At 39.6% G+C, this 22,140-nt stretch overlaps 3 protein-coding genes across 15 annotated transcripts in view; 2 read left to right on the top strand and 1 right to left on the bottom strand.

The window, feature by feature from the left end:
- Positions 1 to 4,276, top strand: part of baz2ba (bromodomain adjacent to zinc finger domain, 2Ba) — a 69,102-nt gene extending 64,826 nt beyond the window's left edge. For all 11 annotated transcript variants that reach the window (XM_084381874.1, XM_084381880.1, XM_084381877.1 and 8 more), the window contains 4 exons: positions 347 to 493; positions 1,126 to 1,427; positions 2,514 to 2,657; positions 2,840 to 4,276. In XM_084381874.1, coding sequence (XP_084238000.1) covers positions 347 to 493; positions 1,126 to 1,427; positions 2,514 to 2,657; positions 2,840 to 2,996 — 750 coding nt within the window. In that variant the 3' untranslated portion in view covers positions 2,997 to 4,276. The remainder of the gene's footprint in view (positions 1 to 346; positions 494 to 1,125; positions 1,428 to 2,513; positions 2,658 to 2,839) is intronic.
- Positions 4,277 to 6,053: 1,777 nt separating this feature from the next.
- Positions 6,054 to 19,991, top strand: LOC311258676 (WD repeat, SAM and U-box domain-containing protein 1-like). 3 transcript variants are annotated; one of them, XM_084355178.1, is made up of 13 exons: positions 6,054 to 6,120; positions 7,621 to 8,033; positions 8,263 to 8,450; positions 9,340 to 9,426; positions 9,875 to 9,968; positions 10,774 to 10,807; positions 10,939 to 10,979; positions 15,392 to 15,498; positions 15,611 to 15,628; positions 16,118 to 16,144; positions 16,560 to 16,739; positions 18,106 to 18,240; positions 18,339 to 19,991. In XM_084355178.1, exons 2-13 carry the CDS (start codon positions 7,636 to 7,638, stop codon positions 18,488 to 18,490), a joined length of 1,461 nt encoding a protein of 486 aa, XP_084211304.1. In that variant the 5' UTR covers positions 6,054 to 6,120; positions 7,621 to 7,635; the 3' UTR covers positions 18,491 to 19,991. The 3 variants fall into 3 exon arrangements, with proteins under 3 accessions (XP_084211304.1, XP_084211305.1, XP_084211306.1); XM_084355179.1 differs by lacking the exon at positions 15,611 to 15,628; XM_084355180.1 differs by lacking the exons at positions 15,611 to 15,628; positions 16,118 to 16,144.
- LOC311258669 (protein TANC1-like) overlaps positions 19,809 to 22,140 on the bottom strand; it is a 40,705-nt gene continuing 38,373 nt past the window's right edge. Inside the window, exon 29 of the mRNA XM_084355165.1 lies at positions 19,809 to 21,995. Within this exon, the coding sequence (XP_084211291.1) occupies positions 20,645 to 21,995 (1,351 nt within the window). The 3' untranslated portion in view covers positions 19,809 to 20,644. The remainder of the gene's footprint in view (positions 21,996 to 22,140) is intronic.

A 22,140-nucleotide genomic window follows, 5' to 3' on the forward strand; every position in this document is an offset into this window, starting at 1 on the left:
GAGGGGTCGAGTCCTTTTGATTTTTACCTTTTTAAATACTTCTCTGCACCACGGTGAAGGTCATGTTTGTGATGTATACTGAGTGAGACGATGTCATTTACACAAAACCAAATGGTATTTTATCTTTACGACACAAACATCATCATGTGTAATTCATGGCACAATTCAAACAGCATCAAATGCTTATTTGTCTCTCCCCATTGACTACTGTACAAAATAAGGTCACATAGGGCACACCGGAAGAGGCGGGACTTCATCTCTCTCTAGAATCACAGCAATTAAAGTCAAAGTCTATTCAGGAAGTGTACATTCGATGTTAATGGTTGCATTTGTTTTTTTTTTTCAGTACTGTCAGATATGCAGGAAGGGGGATAACGAGGACCTCCTCCTGCTGTGTGATGGCTGTGATAAAGGCTGCCACACTTACTGTCACAAACCCAAGATCACCAGTATCCCAGAGGGAGACTGGTACTGCCCAGCCTGCATATCCAAGGTAGCAGAGCCTTTTATAATGCGTTGCCATCTCTCTCCAGTGGATCACTTTGTGTTCATGTTTTGCATTTAATTCACACCTTCCTGTGTAATTTAGAGGTTCAGGTAAATATTGGTACGACAGCCAAAACAGATATTTTTGTTATTTTGCAAAAGTACTCAAAATTCAGCCACTTTCATGCTCGAGGACTATTTTATGTAAATATTTTGAGGCTTTTTATGCCTTTATTTGAAAGTGGACAGAGAGCCGAGAGGAAATAAGAGGAGAGGGAGAGAAAACGACATGTAACACAGGTTCAACTGCAAGGATTATACATTTCCCCTAAAGTTTTATTACGTTCCCTCTCATCTTTTATTGTCTGCAGTCTGGACTTGGCCTGTATCCCATTAAGTCACAATAAAATCATCCATTCATATTCATACTAATAAAATTCTGAGAAGCTGGAAGCTATTTCAAGCTTTACAGAATGTTTTTTATGAAGATGTTGTCAGAGATGGAACAAAAAATATTGGTGGTGTATGACATTATTTAGAAAAGGCCAGTATTAGTATCATAAATCTGTGTAAGTGGATGCTATTCTATTAGTTTTGATTGCAACAGAACTCAGTCAATGCATTTTTCACTCTGTGCAGGCAAGTGGTCCATCTCCAAAAAACAAAAAACCTCCAAGCAAACAAGTAGCATCCACCGCTGGAGGTGGTAAGAAAGGCGGAGAGACAAAGAAGAACGGGAAGCAGGCGGGTAACGGCGACGTGTCGGAGGATGACCCGGCCAGCGCCAGCAGCACACCCAAGAAAGGAGCAAAAGACACCAGCAGGAAGAGAAAAACAGAGGAGAGCTCACCTGCTCTGCCAGCAGCCAATCAGGAGAGCCCTGCATGTGTGAAGCGAGCCAAGACGGCTCGAGACAACAACAGGGACCTGGGACTATGCAGGTATGTGTCTCTGGCCTGCTCATACTTGTCTGTCTGTTGAATTCTTCATTTGTACATCGCGCTCTTCGCAACAGTTGTACGGTGACTGCCATCAACTGTAAGACTGAATCAAGATTATTTCATTTATCAGTAAATCAAATTATTTGTTGGTTTAACCCTGTCCGCTTGTTATTTTCTAGCAATGTTTACCTCTCATTTGTTGTAGCCATAAGTCTGGTTTATTTTAAGGTGGTGTTGGTTGTTATTAGCTCATAAAAACACAGACATTACCTAATATTTTCTTGGCCACTTCGGGGCAGCAGGAACAAGCTGTAAACACAAACACTGACATTATTAACATCTTTTAAGTTCATATGGCAAGCTTGTTTGCAAACAGCTGTTTATTTACACATCCAAGAGATGCAGAGCTCCATCATCATTCATTTGGAGTCATGTTTGTGTCCACCTGATGAATATGTATATAATATTCACTGGTTTTTAGCTCTGTTTTACCACCTCCTGAGGGAAAAATCTGGCTCTATATTTGCTAAATGCTCCACTATGATCACCAGCCAGTCACTTACTTTGTTTGTAGGCAGTTTTTGTGATGAACAGGTTGGTTTGTTGAGCCTGTTTTTTTGCTAGCTGCGGCCGAAATTTTGTGAATCAAAAACAGTAAAGTTCCTATAGGACCATTCAGACATGAGGCAATTCAAAGTGCTTTACGGAGACTTATATACACTGAAAAACAAAAAAAGACATTAAGAAAATATTAAAATTGCATTTTAAAGACATCAAAAACACAAGCAAGCACATACAAAGATACAGATTAAGTTATGTTGGTTGTAAAACCGTGAGCTGAAGATGCTTCGAGTCGCTGTAGAACTGAGGAGGACAGAGACAGTTGATAATTCTCTGGTGGTTCATTACTACAAGCAACACATATGTGATCCACTGTTAACATAAACATATAGATTATAGTTGGAAGAACTATGAGGAAGAAGAAAATCCCCGTGAAAAGACAAAGAAGGCTTTTCCTCTCACAGATGAAATTCTCGGCTTGTGTCTAACTGTGTGTGTATTTATGTGTATTTGTGTTTCCAACAGGGTACTCCTTGCTGAGTTGGAGCGGCATCAGGATGCATGGCCTTTTCTCACACCCGTCAACCTGAAATCGGTCCCCGGCTACAGGAAGGTCATCAAGAAACCGATGGACTTCTCCACCATACGTGAGAAGCTTGTGAGCAGCCAGTAAGTTCCCTTCACTTCTGTTTGTTCTCTTCTCTAGTGAAAGCCTTCTGGGCCTTTGCACAGAATTTAAAGTCAGAGTGGTGTTTTTGAGAAAATGAGTTTTAGTTACACTGCAGCATGTGATGCATCAGCTCTATGTAAGTTGTACTTTCTAACAGTAAGATGTTTTATTTTTATCTCAGGTATCAAAACCTGGAGACTTTCATCATTGACGTCAACTTGGTGTTTGATAACTGTGAAAAATTCAATGAAGACAATTCAGACATTGGTCGAGCTGGTCATAACATGAGGAAGTTCTTTGAGAAGCGCTGGACGGAGCTTCTGAAACAAACAAACTAAACGTCTGTTCAGATTCTCCCCATAAACCCATTCAACTTTTCATACCGGAGCACCTGGTTTTACTTTGTTTTCTGATGGAGAATGCGGCTTTGCGGGATGGAAGAAGAAGTCAAATCCTTGATAAGGAACCCGGGGTGTCACCTTGAGAAGAAGAAAGAAAAAGTCGTTACATGAGGTGCGCTGGATTTTATTACAACAGGGATAAAAGCCCCAAAGAGTCCCAGAGAAATGGGGTGTCGTAGTGCAATACCATTCCCTGTCTCAGAACACTGCACTGAATTAATCCTCAACTGTCACTGATGTGTCTGCGCTAGAATACTTTCCACTACTTGTAAATAGTCTTTTGTTATTTAATCGTATTATAGTGAATGTATTTAATTTTGTAATAATTATTTATGAATCAAGGTCCACTTCATTTTCTATGAAAAGGAAGAATCAGCTGAACTGCTTTGAATTAAAAAAAAAAAGGAATGTGTCTTTGTGTTATAATTTTTCTCCCAAATATCAAAACAAAGCCAAGAAAAAAAAAACTGTTTACACTGTTCAGTGCTTTGGGGCATCAGAGGACTGTATTCATTTGATCAAACTGTAAAACTGCATTTATTTACAGGAACGGCAGAGGAACAGTTAGACAATGGCGATTCATGTGTATATACTGTTTATTAATGTCAATATTATGTCTTGTTTGGAACGATGTGTAAAAATTGTTTAAGAATATTAAGATATTGTTTATGCCTTAGAATGATTGTAGCATTCTATTTTAGTGAACGTGATGAAAACATTATCATAAATATTGTTTGTACAGTATATACATATCCTCTGCAAACACTGTGGTATCCTTAATCTTGGTAGTGCCTACCCTTCCAACAGGGGCATGTAGGGGATGTTATTGTTTTTAGTTTTCATTCTTATCACAACGTTATTTTTTTAATATGAGTTCAATCCAACAAGGCCTCCAAAGTTGGACAGTGACACAGAAATCATTCCTCATCATAAGAAGAAAAAAAAGGAACAACAAGCATTCAGTTATGCTTCCATGATGCATTTCCTCGTAATCTGCCACAATACAGAGGACCTAAGGCCATTTGTAACCACTGTGTTGAACCTTGCTGTGTGTTGTGGCCTGATGGAGGCAGCTAGATTTTTTTGTACCCAAGTCAAGAGTACTTGAAGTTACTTTATTTAAGATATTGTGGAATAAAAGTATCATTCTTTTGTAGGAGCTTTATTTTTCACTAGTGTGTGGCACGGACCTATTAAAAGGATGTTTTTCAACGTAATTGACTCAAACTTGTTTTATTTCAGTTCCCTCCTACAGAGCTGCTTTTGTTCCGTGGATTTATCCTGTTTATTCTCTGAAGTTTGAAATATCAGAAAGAAATGCATGTTATTCAATGTCAAGGTGTAGACTATTGCATAAGGTAACAGTTAAACGTTGGTATTGTAGTTTAATCAACACCTGGTGCCAAAAACAGAGACATAAAACCATTTTGATACCCTAAAAATGTGTTTTTAAAATAATGCAAATTAAAAAATTAAAGACTTAATATGCAAGAATTCTGCATTAAAATCTGGCATAAACAAAACAAAAAATTAGACAATTTTCAAACCCTGAGAAATCCGGTGCTTTTCATTCGGTCGCAAAGTCTGCAAACCTGACTATACTTAACATGAATAACACTTCCACGTCTGTGAACATTTGTTCCTCAGTCACGTTAGATTTTAATCATCAAAAGTGATTTTTTTATGGTGCATTCATCAGCAAGGTGAGTTTTTCATTTGTGTTTTTTCCCACCTAATCAGCTTTTACTATACATTAGCTGGAGTACACTGATGGAAGGATGGAAGGAAAAATACTCTAAGTGTGAATTCATCTGAAGATACAACAGGATCTTCAGGTTTTATCTCATAATTTAAACTTTTTAACGTAATTTTGACTTAAGTATCATAACTACTAAATATTAGTTTACTAAAACTATTTGTTACATGTTTGAAACTATAATTTAAACCTTTTATCTCAACATGATGACCATAATGATGATGAGTCTTATTTTATTAAGTTTTCATCTTTCTTTTTTACTTTTTACTGGTGGAATTGCCTTTCTTATCCTTATTGTATCATAATAAAGACTTTTATGTGATAAAAAGACTTATGTGATAAAAAGTCTTTATTATGATATAATAAGGATAAGAAATAAGGAATCTTTTGACTTTTTCAATTCATAATTTAGATATATTGCGTCATAATTACGACCATTGATGACATAATTATGAGTTTTAACCTATGATTTTCAAATTTTTATCTCATTTTGTTTTTACTTTAAATCCCTATTTCATCGATGAAAACTAAAATGCTTGTGTTCAATTATATTTTTTATGTTTTCATTGTTCTTTTTTCTTTTTACTGGTGGAATTGCCTTTCTTATACTTATTGTATCATAATTACAACTTCACATTATTTTGACTTTTTATCTGAGCATATTTCTTATTATCAAGGCCTAATATTAATTTTTCTACTTGGCAGAAATGTGCATCCTTGTTTTTGTTTTTGTTTTACCTTTTATTGAAAAGTTTACAAAGACCAAACAGTAGCACATACAAAACAAATAAGAGTGAAAATAAAGCTACAATAAGGACATCAAACAAGGAGAATACAAATATGTACAAAACATAGCGTAAGATGAAAATTAAAGACAGAAAAATTATATATTTAGATGAGTTTAGACATCATCAGGAAGAGATTTCAGGGTAAAAGGTTTCAAAATTACTCATGTATTACAGTTTGGTTATTTATTAACTTAAGTGATTTTTGTAGTGAGTTTAGTTCTTAAAGTGACAATTTAGATTGTGTTTGTGCACGAAACATTTTGCATCCAGTCTGATGAAGCTGATCACATCCTCGTGAGTGCTATCATCTGGATTATTATAGCACCAAACAACATCTTCAAGGTTAGGAGAAAAGACAAAACCAGTTGGCTCCTAAAAATGAAGACTTTAGGTCAGAAATGAGCTCCCATACTTTCAAGTCTGCAGAGAGGGTGACGTAACTCGCATGACGTCACGGTCAGCTGTTCGATGCGGAAGTAAACAACACTCGGCTGAACGCTCAACACGACGGAGAAAGGTAAAACCATAGCTCACACTTAAATAACACTTCATTTTATTTACCGTCCGGGTTCGTTTGTTCGGACTGTTCTGTCTCAGCTGGTTCTGGTTCATGTCTGACTGTTAAAACCTGAAGTAGAAAGTTTCCTCTCGGCTCTGCTGCACGGTTAGCTTCAGCCTTAGCTACAGTATCTACAGACAGCAGCATCCCTGTAGCTTTACTTTGCTCTGTCAGCTGGGTTTTATTCTTACCTTAGCTGAGTGATGTGACGTTTTATCATTTGTCACAATTTTTATGTTACCAAAGTGAATGTACGTGGATTTTCCTTGTTCCCTGGTCTGTCTGTGAAGTGCTGTGCGAGCAAATGGTTGTAGACATGACATCATAAAGGCTGCTATACCTATACACTGTGACTAACTGATGTTGAGGCCACAGCTGCAGACCTGAGGCTCAAAAAACCAGGTCTGAAGACTTGACTTACTAGAGATTTGACTCCTCTTCCTTTGGGAAGCAAAAATGCATAAAGAAATGTAAAAGGAAATGCAGCATAAAGATCTTCGTGGAAAATAATTCAGAAGTAACTGCTTACATAAATACATACATACATTTTAAAATGAATAAATAAAAAGGACAATCAAATGGAAAGTAAATAAATAGTTGATTTGACACAAAGGTAAATAAACACAGAGGCAAATAAAAGCAGAGCAATCTATTTAGTCACATTTAATAAATTAATGAATATATAGATAATAATAAAAAAAGAGAGAAATAAAAGGTTAGAACAAGGAAAAATTACATTAAATTAGAGAAAAGAAAGCAGACAAAAATAAAATAATAAAATAAGATAATAAGAATAATGATAATATAACAGTCTTGACATAATACACTAAAAGTTAGTACTAATTAGTTGTAGCCCGAGACTAAACCTGGACTTGCCCTTCAGAACTTGAGATTAAAAACAGCTCAGATCTGAGGACAGGAATACAAAATGAGTCATTAATCATTTCTTGTTTTCTGAGTTCAGGACTTGTTAAATCCCTGCGGTGCTGCATGGGGAAAACGAAACTGGAGCAATATGTTGTTATATCACTTCTCTGTGAACTTGGCATGGAGTTATTTAGCTTTAATGAAACACTTTCCTTTTTATATATTTTTTACGTTCCCTGTATGTTAATTTCAAGGCAAGCAAGTTTATATAGCATCATTCAGACACAAGGCAGTTCAAGGTTTTTTACAGGGGCTTTGAAATACAATAAAAATAAGAGTTTAATTATTTAAAAATTTTAATTATTTAAATGAAATTGTGTTCTCCTTTAAGATCAGTTCATTCATTTAGTTTGTTTAGGCATGAAAAACAGTTCATCAGTAAAATCTCTCCCCAAAGCTACAGAGTGCACCTGTAAGAACATTTTAAATTCTATTTTTAGACAAGTAATAAGATTTTAAAATGTATCCTTTGACACACAGGAAGCCAGAGCAGTGATTTAAGTTATGTGCTCCACTGTCTTTCTTCCTCAGGAATCGGCTCTCCAAATGACGTCTCTGATTTGCACTTTACAAGACCATCGAGATGATGTCAACTGGTGTGCCTTCTCCAGCAAACTGTTAGCCACGTGTTCTGGGGACAAAACTCTCAGGATATACAACACCCGGGACTTCTCAGAGCTGCCCTTCTCACCACTGACGGGACATGGCTACGGCGTCCACTGCTGCTGCTTCAGCGCCTGCGGACAGTTCCTCGCCTCATGCTCAACTGATGCGACCACGCTGGTCTGGTCCATGGACACGGGGGAGATCGAGGCCGTCCTGGAACATCCCGGTCGCAGTCCTGTGAGGGTCTGTGCCATCTCTCCGGACTCTGTCCACCTGGTTTCTGGAGCGTCTGACGGCACTTTGGCTCTGTGGGATTTCCCCTCCAAGCAGCTGCGCAGGTAAAGATGATAGCTTGTATTATAATAAAGCTGAAACAATTAGACTATCAACTGGCAAAACTAATGTTGATCAATCACAGGCTGAAAACCTCTCCTCGCACTGCTGTTGGCAGTACCATGATCTGCACTGTCCCGACAGCATCCACTTCTGGTGTTGTTAGACTTGAATAAAGGAATTAAAATGTAATGTGCCTGATGATGGAGCTGCTGTTTTTTTGTCTTTGTGAAGGACCGGAGCGGTGAATGACACAACAATGGTGGCCTGCTCCTTCAGCCCCTGCAGTCAGGTGTTCATGACCGGCTCCACGTATGGAGACCTGCGTCTGTGGAACCTGGACATGAACCAGCTCCACGCAGAGAAGAACGCCCACGACCTGGGGGTCACCTGCTGCACCTTCGCTCCCAGCATCCTCAGTGGTGAGATCTTCACGGATTATTCTGGTGTTTCTGGCAACATTTGAGAGTAAAGAAATCTGAATAATGAAAGCTGAATATTATATTGATCTATACTCTTTTTTTTTTCATGTAAACTTCTGAATAACTTTTGCAAGAATCCCTCAAATCAGATTATTAAAAAGTTTTACAGAGATTTGCACGGAGGCAGAATTGATTAGAGCAACAGCTAATATAAAATACATTATTGACATTACATTTTGACTGGTAATTCACTGGAAATTAAATTAATATGTGTAACTACAAATAACTATGCAAATATTAAAATATAATTAAGAGAAATAAGTCAAGGTCAAAGTAATCTTTACTATCCCTGAGGGATCGCACAGCCAGCAGTCACACAGTCAACACACTAATGAAGACATGAAACAAACAGAAGAAAAAATAAAAACAGGGACTTACATAATGTTATTTAACACCCCAATAACAGCAGGGACCAGTGAGTGCTTAAATCTATTGATTCTGCGTCTCTGCAGGGTGAATTTGGTGACAAAATAAGTTAGTAGTGTCATTCAAAACGGTTATAAACCAACAGGCGCACACACACTGCGTCTCCAGCAGGTAATCAGCCTGTACATGAAACTACAGCCCGTAAAACTTACGGTCTCTTGCATATATATCATCATACAAACTGATATCCCTACATTAGTCCTCTGGTGCACCAGTTGTGTTTTACATTTCTGCCGTAGGTTAAATCGTTAACAATCGTTGCAACAATTATCAATTATCAATCAGTTAACAATTATCAATGGTTGATCTGTTTGGCCTTCCTGTAACTTTACTGTAACATCTGACGATCGCCTCTCATCAAGGCTGATTTCATTTTATTTGTTTCTATGTTTTTGTCTCTCAGGTGGTCAAGTTGTGCAGTTTCGTCTGGCGTCCTGTGGGCAAGACAGTCACCTGAAGATCTGGGCCATAAACAGGTTGAGCTCTGGAGGTAGAGGGATATATTAATGCTTACTTGACCCTCTCTCTCTTTCTCTCTGTGGCTCATATGAACCTCTCTGTCATTATTACAACCTTTTATAGCTAAGATTGTAAACCTGTTTTATCTAATGTACACTGTTCCTGTGTTTCAGACATCATATATACACTAAGATCGTCGAAAGTAACAATACTTCAAGAATTCTTTAATACCACGATACCATTTCCGTTTATTATCCTTTCTATAGTATCAGAAGTACTGAAGCTATAAAAAAACAGATCTACATCCAGATTTTTTGTCCAAAGCTGCACAGATAGTAACAGCATTACAGATGTGTTCAGTGACTATTTCTGTACCAGCATTATGTGCAGGCAAAACTAAAACTAAAGACAAAAAATCCTATTTTGTGTGCATCGGACTTTAATTTGTGTGTTTGACTACAGCTGTTTCTGTCTCGCAGCCTATAAGATGCAGCTGCTGCACACATTAACCGGCCAGTCGGCTCCAGTCCTCTCCTGTGCGTACTCCTTTGACGGCCAGCTGCTTGTGTCTGGGTAGGATCTGCTTGAAGCTTATGTGAAACTGTAAATTGAATTTCTTATTTTCCAGGCAGCCGATATTTTCTGTTTATGCCAGTGCAGTATGAAAATTATCTTACTGAGACTGAAACTTGCTTGAAATAAGTAATTTTAGCAGTTAGGATTTGCTCATCTTTATGATAATATTGCATGGTAATGTTATTTTGAAGAGTTAGTGTCACTATTGGGCAAAAAAAAGAAAAGTTTGGTTTTCAGAAAGTAAGCCAAATGTTGCTGAAAGGAGTTTTCAAAACACACATGAATAAGTCAAAAAAAAGGATACGCTTGTTCACTGTGACATTATATTGTCTATTTCAAGCTAGTGGCTGCCTGAAATGTGAGAAAGAAAATCTAAAATCCTTTGGTACACTTTGAGGAACTGTCAGCAGTCCTATAAATTACTACCATTTGTATTAAATTGGCTAAAACATGTACCGTAAATGCCACCTTTGTGCTACTTTAAAAGACTCATTTAAAAGATTTCTAAACATCCTGATTCCCTCAGGAAAAATCACAAGAAAGAAAACTTTATTTCACATCAATCTCTTGATCTTAAATAGATTAATAGCCATGTCTTGATCTATTTAGGATCAAGGGATTGATGTAAAATATAGATGGTTTGTCTGGATTTTTAAGTAGGCCACAACTATAAGAGTGCAGTACTTCAGTTTAACCACTGGAGGGAGACATGCGTTGTTGTATTCTTCAACCTGAACATGCTGTACCAAATACTGTTACTTCAACATGTTCCTGACAGAGTTTCATCTTTTATTTCCTTCAGCTCTGTGGACAAAACTGTTGCAGTCTATGATGCTGTAAGTGCTTCCCCTTTTCACTGATTCATGTGGTTGTCCAAAGTTTTACCATAAACTTATATTCTGCTCCATTCGTAACATAATGTCATATATATATATGTATTTATGTGCCACACTTTTCCTGTTTGCAGGTAAATGCTGTTTTGCTGTACACACTCAACCAGCACGAGAGGTAAACACAGACTATATTTTTTAACTGTTTTTTTGTTCTTGAATCTAAATATTATTTTGTCCCAGGTTAATGCGTAGATTTCTCTCTCATCTTGCCAGTAGAGCCTGACCGACATATCAGTTATCTGTGAGCCGATATGAAAACTTTTTAAAAAATGATATAGAGATTATAATGCAGAAAATTATACTAATTTAAAAAATATCTACATATCTATATTTTACTCCCTAATATTGATATCGGCATCAGCCCCAAAAACTGGTTGGTCAGGCTCTACTTGCCAGACAGAATATCTGGTGTATTATTCCTTATTTCATGATATTATTTAATGTTGTTTGACAAAATTCTCATATGGAGATATTTTTGTTTCCATGTGTAAAAGAATAAGATGGAAAATTTGAATAACATGTGTCACAGTTTGAGATCTTACGGAAGCCCTAAAGGGCCATGCATTCATACATTTTATTTCCTCCGCTTTCCCGTGATAACGAGTTCATTTCATTTGTTTTCTGTCTCGAGTTATTATCTCGAAATAACAACTGCCGTTTTCCCGAGATAACAGGATCATTTTCTCAAGATCTCGAGATAACGAAACTTTGTTTTCCTGAAATAACGATATAATTAATTTGAGATCTCGAGATAATGACTGTGATATGATAGGCCTGAGATTATGGAGACGCCCGGGACCTCGTAGCTGGTCAGCTCTGTAGTTAACGACGACATCAGGCTCACTTAGATTGCGCTGCCGATATAGCTGAAGCCTTGCTAACCGTCTTTTTAGATGACGCACACTAATGTGTATATTATCTGTAATAGCAAGGCATAATGCTATTTCAGCCAGTGTCAGGCCTTGATTGAAAAGATATGTAACGCGGTGATCGATATGCTCCTGCTCCTCTGACATTGCTACACTGAATGATGTTTCCTGCGATGATTTAATATACTACACTATCTTTTTGTTTTCTCAAGATCTCGAATTAATCATATCTTTATCTCGGGAAAACAAAGTTTCGTTATCTCGAGATCTCGAGAAAATTATCCCGTTATCTCGGGAAAACGGCAGTTGTTATTTCGAGATAATAACTCGAGATCTCGAGAAAACAAATGAAATCAACTCATTATCACGGGAAAACGGAGGAAATAAAATGTATGAATGCATGGCCCTTTAGGGCTTCCGTAAGATCTTGAACATTAACAGTGAAGTAGTGTTTCCAGTAAAACACTACTTTCTTTTTTTAAATCAATAGGATGTGCAACGGTTGTCTTTATGTAATAGTGAAAATATCAATAAAATAGAAATATTACAATATATTGGTAATGGGACAAAAAACTCAATATTCCAGCTCACACCAGGATACGACTGACACTAATTTATTAACAATTACATTAAAACAACAAGAAGCAAACTACGTGTTTCACATGTTGCCTCGTCACATTCGCTCTGTGTGCTTGATTACCAGCAGTTGTTTCTTTAAATAATCACGAGCTTATTAGTGGAGAATCCAACTAAGTCACATTCCCCAAAACAAATACTTAAAAAAAAGGTCACAGCAATAATGAAAATCCAGCACAATTCCACTGTACAGAACTAAAAACATACATTTCCATTTTACACAAGACGGCAAGAATCCTTCAACTGTGAGAGGTTTTTCAGAAGAAAATGGGATCATTCTGTCACAATTTGTGCAATCTAAATTTTGCCCATTCTGTCCACTCTTGTTTATGCTCCACCACTCACACACTTGATGTTGTTTGTGCTGAAAAGAGGTCTTTCACACCGTTTCTCTGGCAACTGCTGGTACCTTTCCTGTTTGCACACATAACATTCAGTCTGTCTTCAATGAACATATTTTTGGTTAAAACTCGCTGCAAGATGATTTTGCAATGCTAACACATAAACAACACAGGTATTTGTGGACTACTTGTGTTTCTGGACCTGTTTTGTTTGGTATTTCATATAACCGAACAACTGACGAGGCGACACATTGACATATTTCCAGTCTAGTTTTATTAGGTTTTGATACCACAAATTGCTCAGTCACATAAACTTGAGAAGTATATGTCATTTACAGCAAGATATCACCTGCAGTGAAGGCAGAGACAGTCCCTTTCACAGATTATGACCCAGCGCGGTCATAAAACATGCCTTTTTTAGAAAAACGTAGGACAGCTATCACTGTCTCTCTCCCTCCACACACACATAAACGCACATATAAGCCACAGCTGAATGATTGCACTTACAAGCTATTTAAGTCCATCAAGCCACCTGTGATTGAAAGGCAGAAAGCTCAGTTCCTTTCAGTTGGAAAATGAAAGTCATGTTAGAAAATCACTCAGTGAAGTGGAAGTAGATGCGGCGAGTTGAGAGAAAGTGGATAAATGGTGAAAAAGTGAATGACAACACTTGACAAAATACCTCCAGGAGGAAACTCATTTGACTCGAGACAAACTGATAATATAACAGTGTGTCTCGGGTTAGTGCAGCCTTTCACCGAATTCCTATGGGAGGTTTTTAGAGACGTTTGTTTGAAGCCAGTTAGCTTTAGTGGATCAACACCTCTGAGCGAGCCAGCTTAGGTCTGAGAGACATCGTCCTCATTAACGTTTTGACTTTCTTGAATCTACTGAAAATGTGATTTCAGTCCTTATTTAGAGCTCAGTGGAGTCTTTGACGTGGGAAGTCATCTCTAAATTGGCCCTTTGATGGAGAACATTTCCATCACTGCTACATATTTAAGTCTGGTATTGAGTCATTGCGCCCACCTTTTAACCTTGTAACGGCTGAACTGCAGCTTCAGACTGAGTCCTTACTGCTGCTATAAGCTCAGGACTCAGAAATGGGGCCTCAGGCTTCAGTTTCTGAATGCTTTAAATGGACCTGCTTGAGGAATCATTACTATCTTTAAACTAACTGTAAAAAACCTTGCTCTGTCAGTTCTCTTGCTTCGCCTATAATTGATATATTAACATTTGGATGCACAATATTGGATTTCTGCCTGTATCCAATATGCCCATTTTTTCTAACTTGATTGCAGATACTGATAGATGGCAATTTTTTCAACCTAATTACCAGGAACATCCAGTCAACAGTTTGCACTGTGTGTGCATAAGATGAGCATCATCTTATCAGTCTGTCATATCAGCAGAATGTTTATTCCAGCCCGATGTGATATTTCATTTGAAAGCCTTTATTGGCTGATGCTGATGATGTTAGGGGTAGACCGATTATTGGCCCCGACTGATTATCAGGGCTGATATTCAGGCCATTTCGGTGTTGGTGATTTTTCTGTCAGATTGCTGATAAAATAAACAAATTTAAAAATGTGGTGCTTTGGTGTTGATGCGACGTCCTCTCACACAATGTCCCACCGACAACACTGTCTGATCTGTAACACGTCACAATGAATAGCCTATAAACACTGAATAATCTGAATCTGAAAAAGTAACTAGTACTTCAATTCTTTCAAATAAATGAGGTGGAGAGGAAGTATAAAGTAGCACAAAATGGAAATACTCAAGTAAAGTACCTCAAAATTGTACCTAAGAACAGTACTTTGAAAAAAATTGAAATTTTGACACATGAATATCGCTCCCAGATATCGATTTCAGTCTCCTTGATTTCTAATAATCGGTATCGGCCGTGAAAAAGCCATATTGGTCGACCCGTAGATGATGTCCCGATAATATCGCACTTCTCGAATTAAAGACATAATATGTAAGACAAAGACTTTTGTGGAGTTTTGTACTTACATCATCCCAAATGTTTCCAGCAATGTTCAAACCCCGAGAAATCCAAGTTTACTCAAGATCATATTTAATTTGGTCGCCTGTTGCTGTAACTTCCGGGATAGAGTGAGTAAGGAAGTCTGCCTCATCTGTGAACATCTGTGCCCGAGTCATGTCGGATAGATTTTCATCAGCAGTGGTGCATGTTTAATAATGTGTTCACCACCAGTGAAGTGCGTTTGGCAGCAGGATCAATTGTTGTATTGTTAATTTGCCCCAAACAGCCAGATTACTTTACTGTGCTTTAGTCGTAAGCTAGCCAGCAACGGAGCACACATAGCTTGTGTACTGTATGTGTGTCGTTGTCTTTGAATTCATGTCAACCTCTCACTAAACTCAGCACTCACCAGAGACTCCGACCCCAGAAGTTAAAAAATAATCTCTGAGCTCTCGTCCTGTCAGATAATGACTCCTGATCAGAGCAGAATTCAGACTCCAGGTGTTTATTCCTCCAGAACGTCTGCCTCCGCCACAACCCTCTGCCTTTTCTTGTTTTGTTTTGAAAGGGAAATCTCTAGTGGCAGAATTTACATATTGTGCGTTGACAACTCAGCTGTTTGCCTTTGATTGATAAATCTCTTTTAGTCTCTTTTTAAACCTCTTTGTTCGATTTCTGTCCTCTGCCGCAGGTACGTGACAGCATGTTCCTTCTCTCCGACTTCACCGCTAATTGCTACAGGATCCATGGATAAGACAGTAAACATCTGGAGGCTGGAGGACGGGTGCAGTGCCAATGGTGGGAAAAACTCACTCATCACTCAGACAGAGTAACATCTACAGTGTATTTTGACGATTAGTTATATTTGTTTTGTCTGCCTCCTTCACCCCACCTTGTGTCCGATGGAAAGGCGGGAAGTCGATCCCCGGTGAGTTTTCTTTTTCTGTTCTTTTTGTTCTGCAGCATTTGAGACTCGAAAGGAAATTGCTTTTACAATGACGATGTACGCTAAGTAACGGCAAACACGATTCGGCAGTCACAGACCTGGTTTTATTGCTCCTGTCTGTATTCCCAGGTGCCGTTCTGTTTGCCAGCTGTAAAAACCTGCAGAAAATGTTTAAGATGCTGCATTTATTTGCAGCTAAATATGGCTCTTCTAAGAAAGACCATCAAGTGAAGTCAGTTAAATCTGTAGCAGTCTTATTGGAAGACTTGCACCTCAATGCCAGTCCCCCTTCTTCCATCGGTGTCTTAAGATGTCTTGTGTTAAACTACGTTCATCTTGATGTGAAGGACACAGGTGTTGTGTGCTCTCTTTTCCTTAATCACCCTTCAGTCTCAAGTGTTGGAGGTTTGCTCAAGGATTGCATTGCATCGCTCATATTTACACTGACTAATTCCTTTTCTTGTGTTTCAGAGCGGTCTGCTCTGACATCAAGTGATGGTAGGAAGAAAGAAAATATGTCTGTACTGCAGAGTATGTCACACTGGGGTGCAAAAAGTAAAAATCAGTCATTGAGACACTAGTCCTCATGATATATGTGGATCAAAAGAACTAAAATAATTTGTAATTTTAATGTGTTTACCAGCAGGTGTCCAGACCAAGTTTGATCTAGTAATTTGTCTGCAATGCACAAGCTCCTTTTCACCTTCTAGTTTCATCTTGTGTCAATTAAAATGTCGATGAAACCTCCAGACATTTATTTATATTACTATACAAGCTGTGCCCGTGACGGCCCCCTAATCAATAATTAGTCTGCAGGATTCCAGGATATTCTTGCATGGAGAATATTTGGCCATTTTTCTAAAGGTGCTGCAGCCGTGAAGGACTGACGTTCTGCTTTGATTCACCCTCTCAGGGAGAACCACTGCGGGCCAATTGAAGCTGCTGGTCAGCGATTGGTCGGAGGAGGATGTGTCATCGTGGCTAGTGGAGGAAGGCCTCGGGGGATTGGTGGACAAATTCACGGCCAACAACATAGACGGGACGGAGCTGCTCAATCTCACCAAGGAAACGCTGGCGTCAGAGCTGCACATAGGTGAGGATGACAGGCACACACTGCTCAGCGGGTGCTATGCCACTTCTTCAGTCCCTCGTTGTGTCACAGACCTAACGCTTGTCCGAAATGTAAGAATGTAAACCCAGTCGTATGGGTATTACACGCCTGCTCTCTTTTAAGAATGAACATGTGTGGATTAGGGTTTTTGTACCTATTTACATGGATAAAAGTGACACATTAAATTAAAGTAAGGGTGAAGTAAGGAAGGAATGAATGAATGATGATGATGGGGGTTTTACTCAGTGAGATTACATAATATTAGGCTGCCCTGCAAAAGTGCTCAGCTTTGGGGCTTCAGCAGTTCTGACTTTAATCTGGAGCACTTCATCAGTTACATAACCCAATCCCCAAAACAGTATTTCCCATAAGGTATGAAAGTGGATTTACACCTAATATCATAAAGGCCTTTTTGGTTGTTTCCAAGTCTTCCTGAACGTCAGGTTTTTATTTTTATTTCAGGCATTTTTTGATTGAACAGACTATATTTTTCTGCCTCTTCTACAAGATTTTGCAACCACTAAAGTAGGAGTGTTGTGCTGTCGATGTCAGTCTACCAGCTATCCCAGCATTCGTCATGTAGTTGTCAGCAAATGTTTGTTGTACTGCCATGCCGTCATTTCCATCCCACAGTCGCTGTCAATCACCCCTCAGTTTACACAGCTTCAGTGCTGCGACAGCTTGTGTTCACATTGTTCTGTTTTTAGTAACGGAGCATAAATCTCACCTATTTAGCAGAAACCAACTTCGAGAACAGTGCCGAGCAGCAACGTGTTTTATCTACCACCATGAAAGACAGAGAAACAGGCATATTTGTCGAAGGTGGGAGTGAAATCAATAAAGCGTGCTTTTCTTCTAAAGAGGCAGAATGACAAAATGAAACCAAAATGCACCAGTGAGATGATCAGGGAGTCTACAAAGTATGTTCCTGTTCAGCTGGGGTTAGCTCTTTATTTTATCAGATCATTCATGTTGTGAATAATCTGAATAAATGCTTCTAGTTTCTCTGGCAGTCGTGTTTTACGAAACAATGTTAATAAAACAGCAGTATTCAAATAAAAATGCCCTCGAGCACCTGCTCAGTATTTAACTATGAATTGGACAGTCAGCAGACATGATCTGCTCCCACCACCTCACCCACACTTACATTCGCCATCCAAGAGTGAACAGAGCTAAAGGCAGGAATAACAAATGCTCAAAACCTTGATATTGATATTATTGTATATCTAAGTGTTTGCTTCAGTTTATCTTGTCCCATTGTTTTAATGAGAGCACAAAGTCTCGATTGTTCTGTTGTCTCTTCTGGCAAATTTCCTTATTTTTCTTTCTTGTGTGCGTTTGTCTGTAGAGTCAGTCGGCCTGCGCAGTAAACTCCTGAGGAAGGTGGAGGAGCTGAAGAGTGAGTCAGTGTGTTCAGGCATTCCTGATGAGTTCCTTTGTCCGATTACCAGAGAGCTTATGAGGGAACCAGTCATTGCTGCAGGTAAGAGAAGATCAGACCTTGTCCAATTTACACAATTTACATATAATGACACAACATATGAGTCCACTCATGAGTCAACCGTGGTCGTTTCCCAACAGATGGATACTCGTATGAAAGAGAGGCCATCGAGAGCTGGATCAACACCAAGAACCGCTCCAGCCCCATGACCAACCTCCCTTTGCTGACCACTCTGCTCACCCCTAACCACACCCTGAAGATGGCCATCGGCCGCTGGAAAACCACCCACTAGCATCCGAAAGACCAAATATTTTCTCTAAGTAGAAACCAAAATACAGTGCTTACAGCAATGGCAGCCACAGGTGTGTCTGATTTTGTTTAATTTGAGGCATCTGCAAACTGTGCATAAAAATATGCCATTTTTGATTGCTGGTGAGCAGAAAGGCAAAATTGAAACAACAGGTGTAACTGTACTTTCATCTCATTGAGTTGGACACCCCAGGGTCAGTGCTTCTTTTGGCCACCTGAAGAATGCACATTTAAAGCGGCTATAATCAATATTTTTATACAATCAAAGCTTTAAAGCGAGCTTCAAGTCATTTAAGTTGTCCTGTTTACAGCGGAAAAAAACACCAGCTGCTCAGCATCAAATGTCAGACAGACACAGTTAACATCTACTTGGTGAACATAGTGGAGCATTTAGCAGCTAAAGAGCCAGACATTTCACCCAGGAGATGGTGGAGACCAAAAATGGAGCTAAAAGACAGCAAATATTGGACACCTACATTTACCAGGTTTCCACAAACAAGATTCTGAAATAGAAAATTCTGGATGTGTAAGTTAGCTACTGCTTGCTAACAAGTTAGCCATATCAACTTAAACTGTGCTGATGCTTTCAAATGTTGTGCTCACAACTTGTTTCTGCTGACCCCAAGTGGCAAAAAAATCAGTTATCGCCAGTTTAATTTTCACTTGACTTTTATCTAAGGCTTGGTCTGCCAACTCCTCACAAACGCACCTTAGTTTCTTTGCCTTGCTAAACTTGCAGATCATTGTGCACAAGTGCTTTCTTTTGACTGATAATGACCAGTTTTTTTTCTTTTTGAATTTGAGCTGTAAGGGTCTGAAAGCTACATAGAGCTACTGACAGGGTTGTTGATTCGCAGTGGGATCAGTAATATTATTAACCCCTAGAAATATAGCTCAATGGAGCGTGTAATGAAAATTAGTAATATTGGTCATCTTACTGAAAACACTATTTGCACTATCTGCTGGTAAGCATTACACATCATACATTCATCTACGTATTTTTCAGATTGTCTTAACATTTCTTATTACAAACCCTGTGGGAGTAGTGCTTGGCAAGTAGTTTGGGGTTAACTTCCCTGTACAAGCTAACACCCATCTTCTAAAGACATATTTGTAAAATATTTAGAAAGTGCATTGTCGACATTTTTATACAATTCATTTATTTTGATGGCTTGGTTAAATGTCAGTTTAGATAAGTTTCTAAAGGACAAGATCATTTATCCATCCATACACATTCTGAAACTTAGCAAACATTTTATGGATTATACTGTGAAAGAAGTAGATGTAGCGATGTAGTCCTCCATTAATATTTTTATTATACCACAATGATAATGTGGTAACAATCTGTAATCCATAGTATGACTCTGAAAATGGAATATAACAACTATGGACAAACAGCGATGTAAGAAGTCTCTTAAGATTTGTTAACCTCGACTGTTGGTCCTGTAACTGCTCTCTGTGTCCAAATAAACCGATACACACTCCATATGAATATGTTCTCTGCTATGCAAAAATAAATAACATATACTGTGAATATTGAAGCAGTCAACTCAATAGTAGATTATGACAAGAAGTTTCCAACAATGTCATGTACAGTGCGTTTTTTTTTGTTGTTTTTTTTATCAAATGTACCAAGACAAAGGATCTCGAGTACACAAAGTAATTTCTTTTGAAGCCTGTAATGCTGACAGATAACCACTTACAGGGAAATATATAATCTGCAAATATAGTGTACACCGTACAAATATAAATGTTTTTTAAAAGACACTCGACAATAGAAATGGTCATATTCTGCAACTAAATAGCATGAGGTTTTTTTCATATTCGTGCACAAAGCTTTCTCTGACTTCTATATTTGATATAATAAATTAAATGTTTAGACAATATAATACTTATTTTTTTTTAAATCCCTACTTAAGGTATGTCTGGTTTTCTTCAATACACTAGCTGTAGACATGTAAGCAAAAGCATAGTAGCCTGAGTTGAACACTGGTTCTAGATTGTAAATGCAGTGCAGCAGCATAACTCTACAAAACAGGCTCAGGGAAGGGAGCTGTTCTCAAACCAGCCTCCCTTGCTACCTTATGTGGCACAGTTAGTTGAAAACAGCCTGTATCTGTGCTTCGTTAAAATATACTCAGACGTTGGACTCTATAAATGAGCGTTTGGGTTTGATGGGAGCCATATGCAGAGCCGGGTTGTCTCTTGTTAAGCTCGCCTGTCTGTGCCTCCCATCAGGGAAGCGTAGCTGGGAGGACGTGGTGCCTCTGGCTTCTCTCTGGTGGAGCCGCTCTCCAAAGTCCCGGCCTTGCTGGCTGTTGGCCTGACATCCAGGGAGCTGCTCCTGGAATGAAGCGCGTTTGTACTCATTGTTGAATCCTTGAAACTCCATTACTGACATGCTGAAACTCTCCACCCCTCCTCCTCCCTGTCGGCTCATGCCAGAGGTCTGCTGGCCCTGGACTCGCACTGATTTGTCCATTACTCCCATGAAGGGCCGGGGCTTTAGCTCTGGTTTTGTCTTGAAGCTACCGCTGCTCTTGATGGGGCATGGGGCGTCCGGCACCTGCTGCCTGCCGCCGTCTGACAGGTTCCCACTGGAGGCCTGACTGGAGCTGGAGCCCCTTGAGCCTGCTGTTCCTCCACCACCACCACCCTCCCTCCTAACCTCCATACTAGACCCCAGAGCAAGAGCCAGGCCGTCGAGAGCCACAGAGTGGGTGGAGAGTCTGTCAGAGCCCCTGGAGAAGCTGGAGGAGCGGGGCTGGTACATCTGGAGAGGCCCAGGTGGGGAGGAGCTGTTGGGGGACATGGGGTGGTAGTGCTCGGTGGGGCTGTGTCCAGAGTGTTCGTTGGCTGATCCAGGGCCGATGTCGATACCCATCACCGGTGCAGGCCTCAGGGAGGTGGAGATGTGTCTGCCTGGCAGAGGACTGGAGGGGCCGCACAGAGAGAGAGGCCTGCCTCCAACTCTGCCCCCTGACTGGAGGGAGTGGCAGTGGTGATGAGTCCTGCTGCTCTGGCTCTGCCTGTTGATGGCAGGAACAGGCTCGGGCAGGTCCACAAACAGTTGGTCCCGCACATATTCCTCTTGAGGGAAACACGGCGACTGATCGCCAAAGGCCACACCTCCAGGGAGAGTCCTGTTTGGAGCGTACGGATTCAGAGGCCAAAACTCTGGACTTTTCCCACACTGTAGGCTCACCTCCTCACCCTCCTCCTTCTCCTCCTCCTTCTCTGCATCAGTGTGCTCTGCAGGGACTTGCCTCTCCAGACTTCCCTGTGAATAGACGTCTGTCTCCTCCTCTGTGGCTTGATGGTGGTGGGTGTGAGAGTCCCTGTTGTAACCTTGTGTCATGTTGTTGCTGGATGCCTTCAGATGATGCTTGCATTCCTCCTCTACCCGTACCAGCAGGCGGCGGATCTCTCGGTTGGACGGGGAGAGTCGTGCTGCTTCGTGGAGGTCTGCCAGCGCTGCAGTAAACTGCCTGGGGAGTATAGAGAAAAGGAACAAAGAAAAACTTTAAAAATACTTAACTTACAGTGCCACAGAGATGTAGCATCCCAGTGAATTGCTGATTCCCGCAAAAATAACTTTCGATGGAGCAAAACGGCTGTGCTCTGAATTAATAT

This window comes from Pagrus pagrus, assembly GCF_965226575.1.
Source record: "Pagrus pagrus genome assembly, chromosome: 1".
Taxonomy (NCBI): Eukaryota; Metazoa; Chordata; class Actinopteri; order Spariformes; family Sparidae; genus Pagrus; species Pagrus pagrus.

Excerpts from the sequence above, each read along its gene's own strand:
- LOC311258676 (XM_084355178.1), top strand. The coding sequence starts at position 7,636 with ATGACGTCTCTGATTTGCACTTTACAAGACCATCGAGATGATGTCAAC. Across the intron at positions 16,145-16,559 it reads TGCTCTGACATCAAGTGATG|GGAGAACCACTGCGGGCCAA; the intron begins GTAGGAAGAAAG and ends TCACCCTCTCAG. Across the intron at positions 16,740-18,105 it reads GGCGTCAGAGCTGCACATAG|AGTCAGTCGGCCTGCGCAGT; the intron begins GTGAGGATGACA and ends GTTTGTCTGTAG.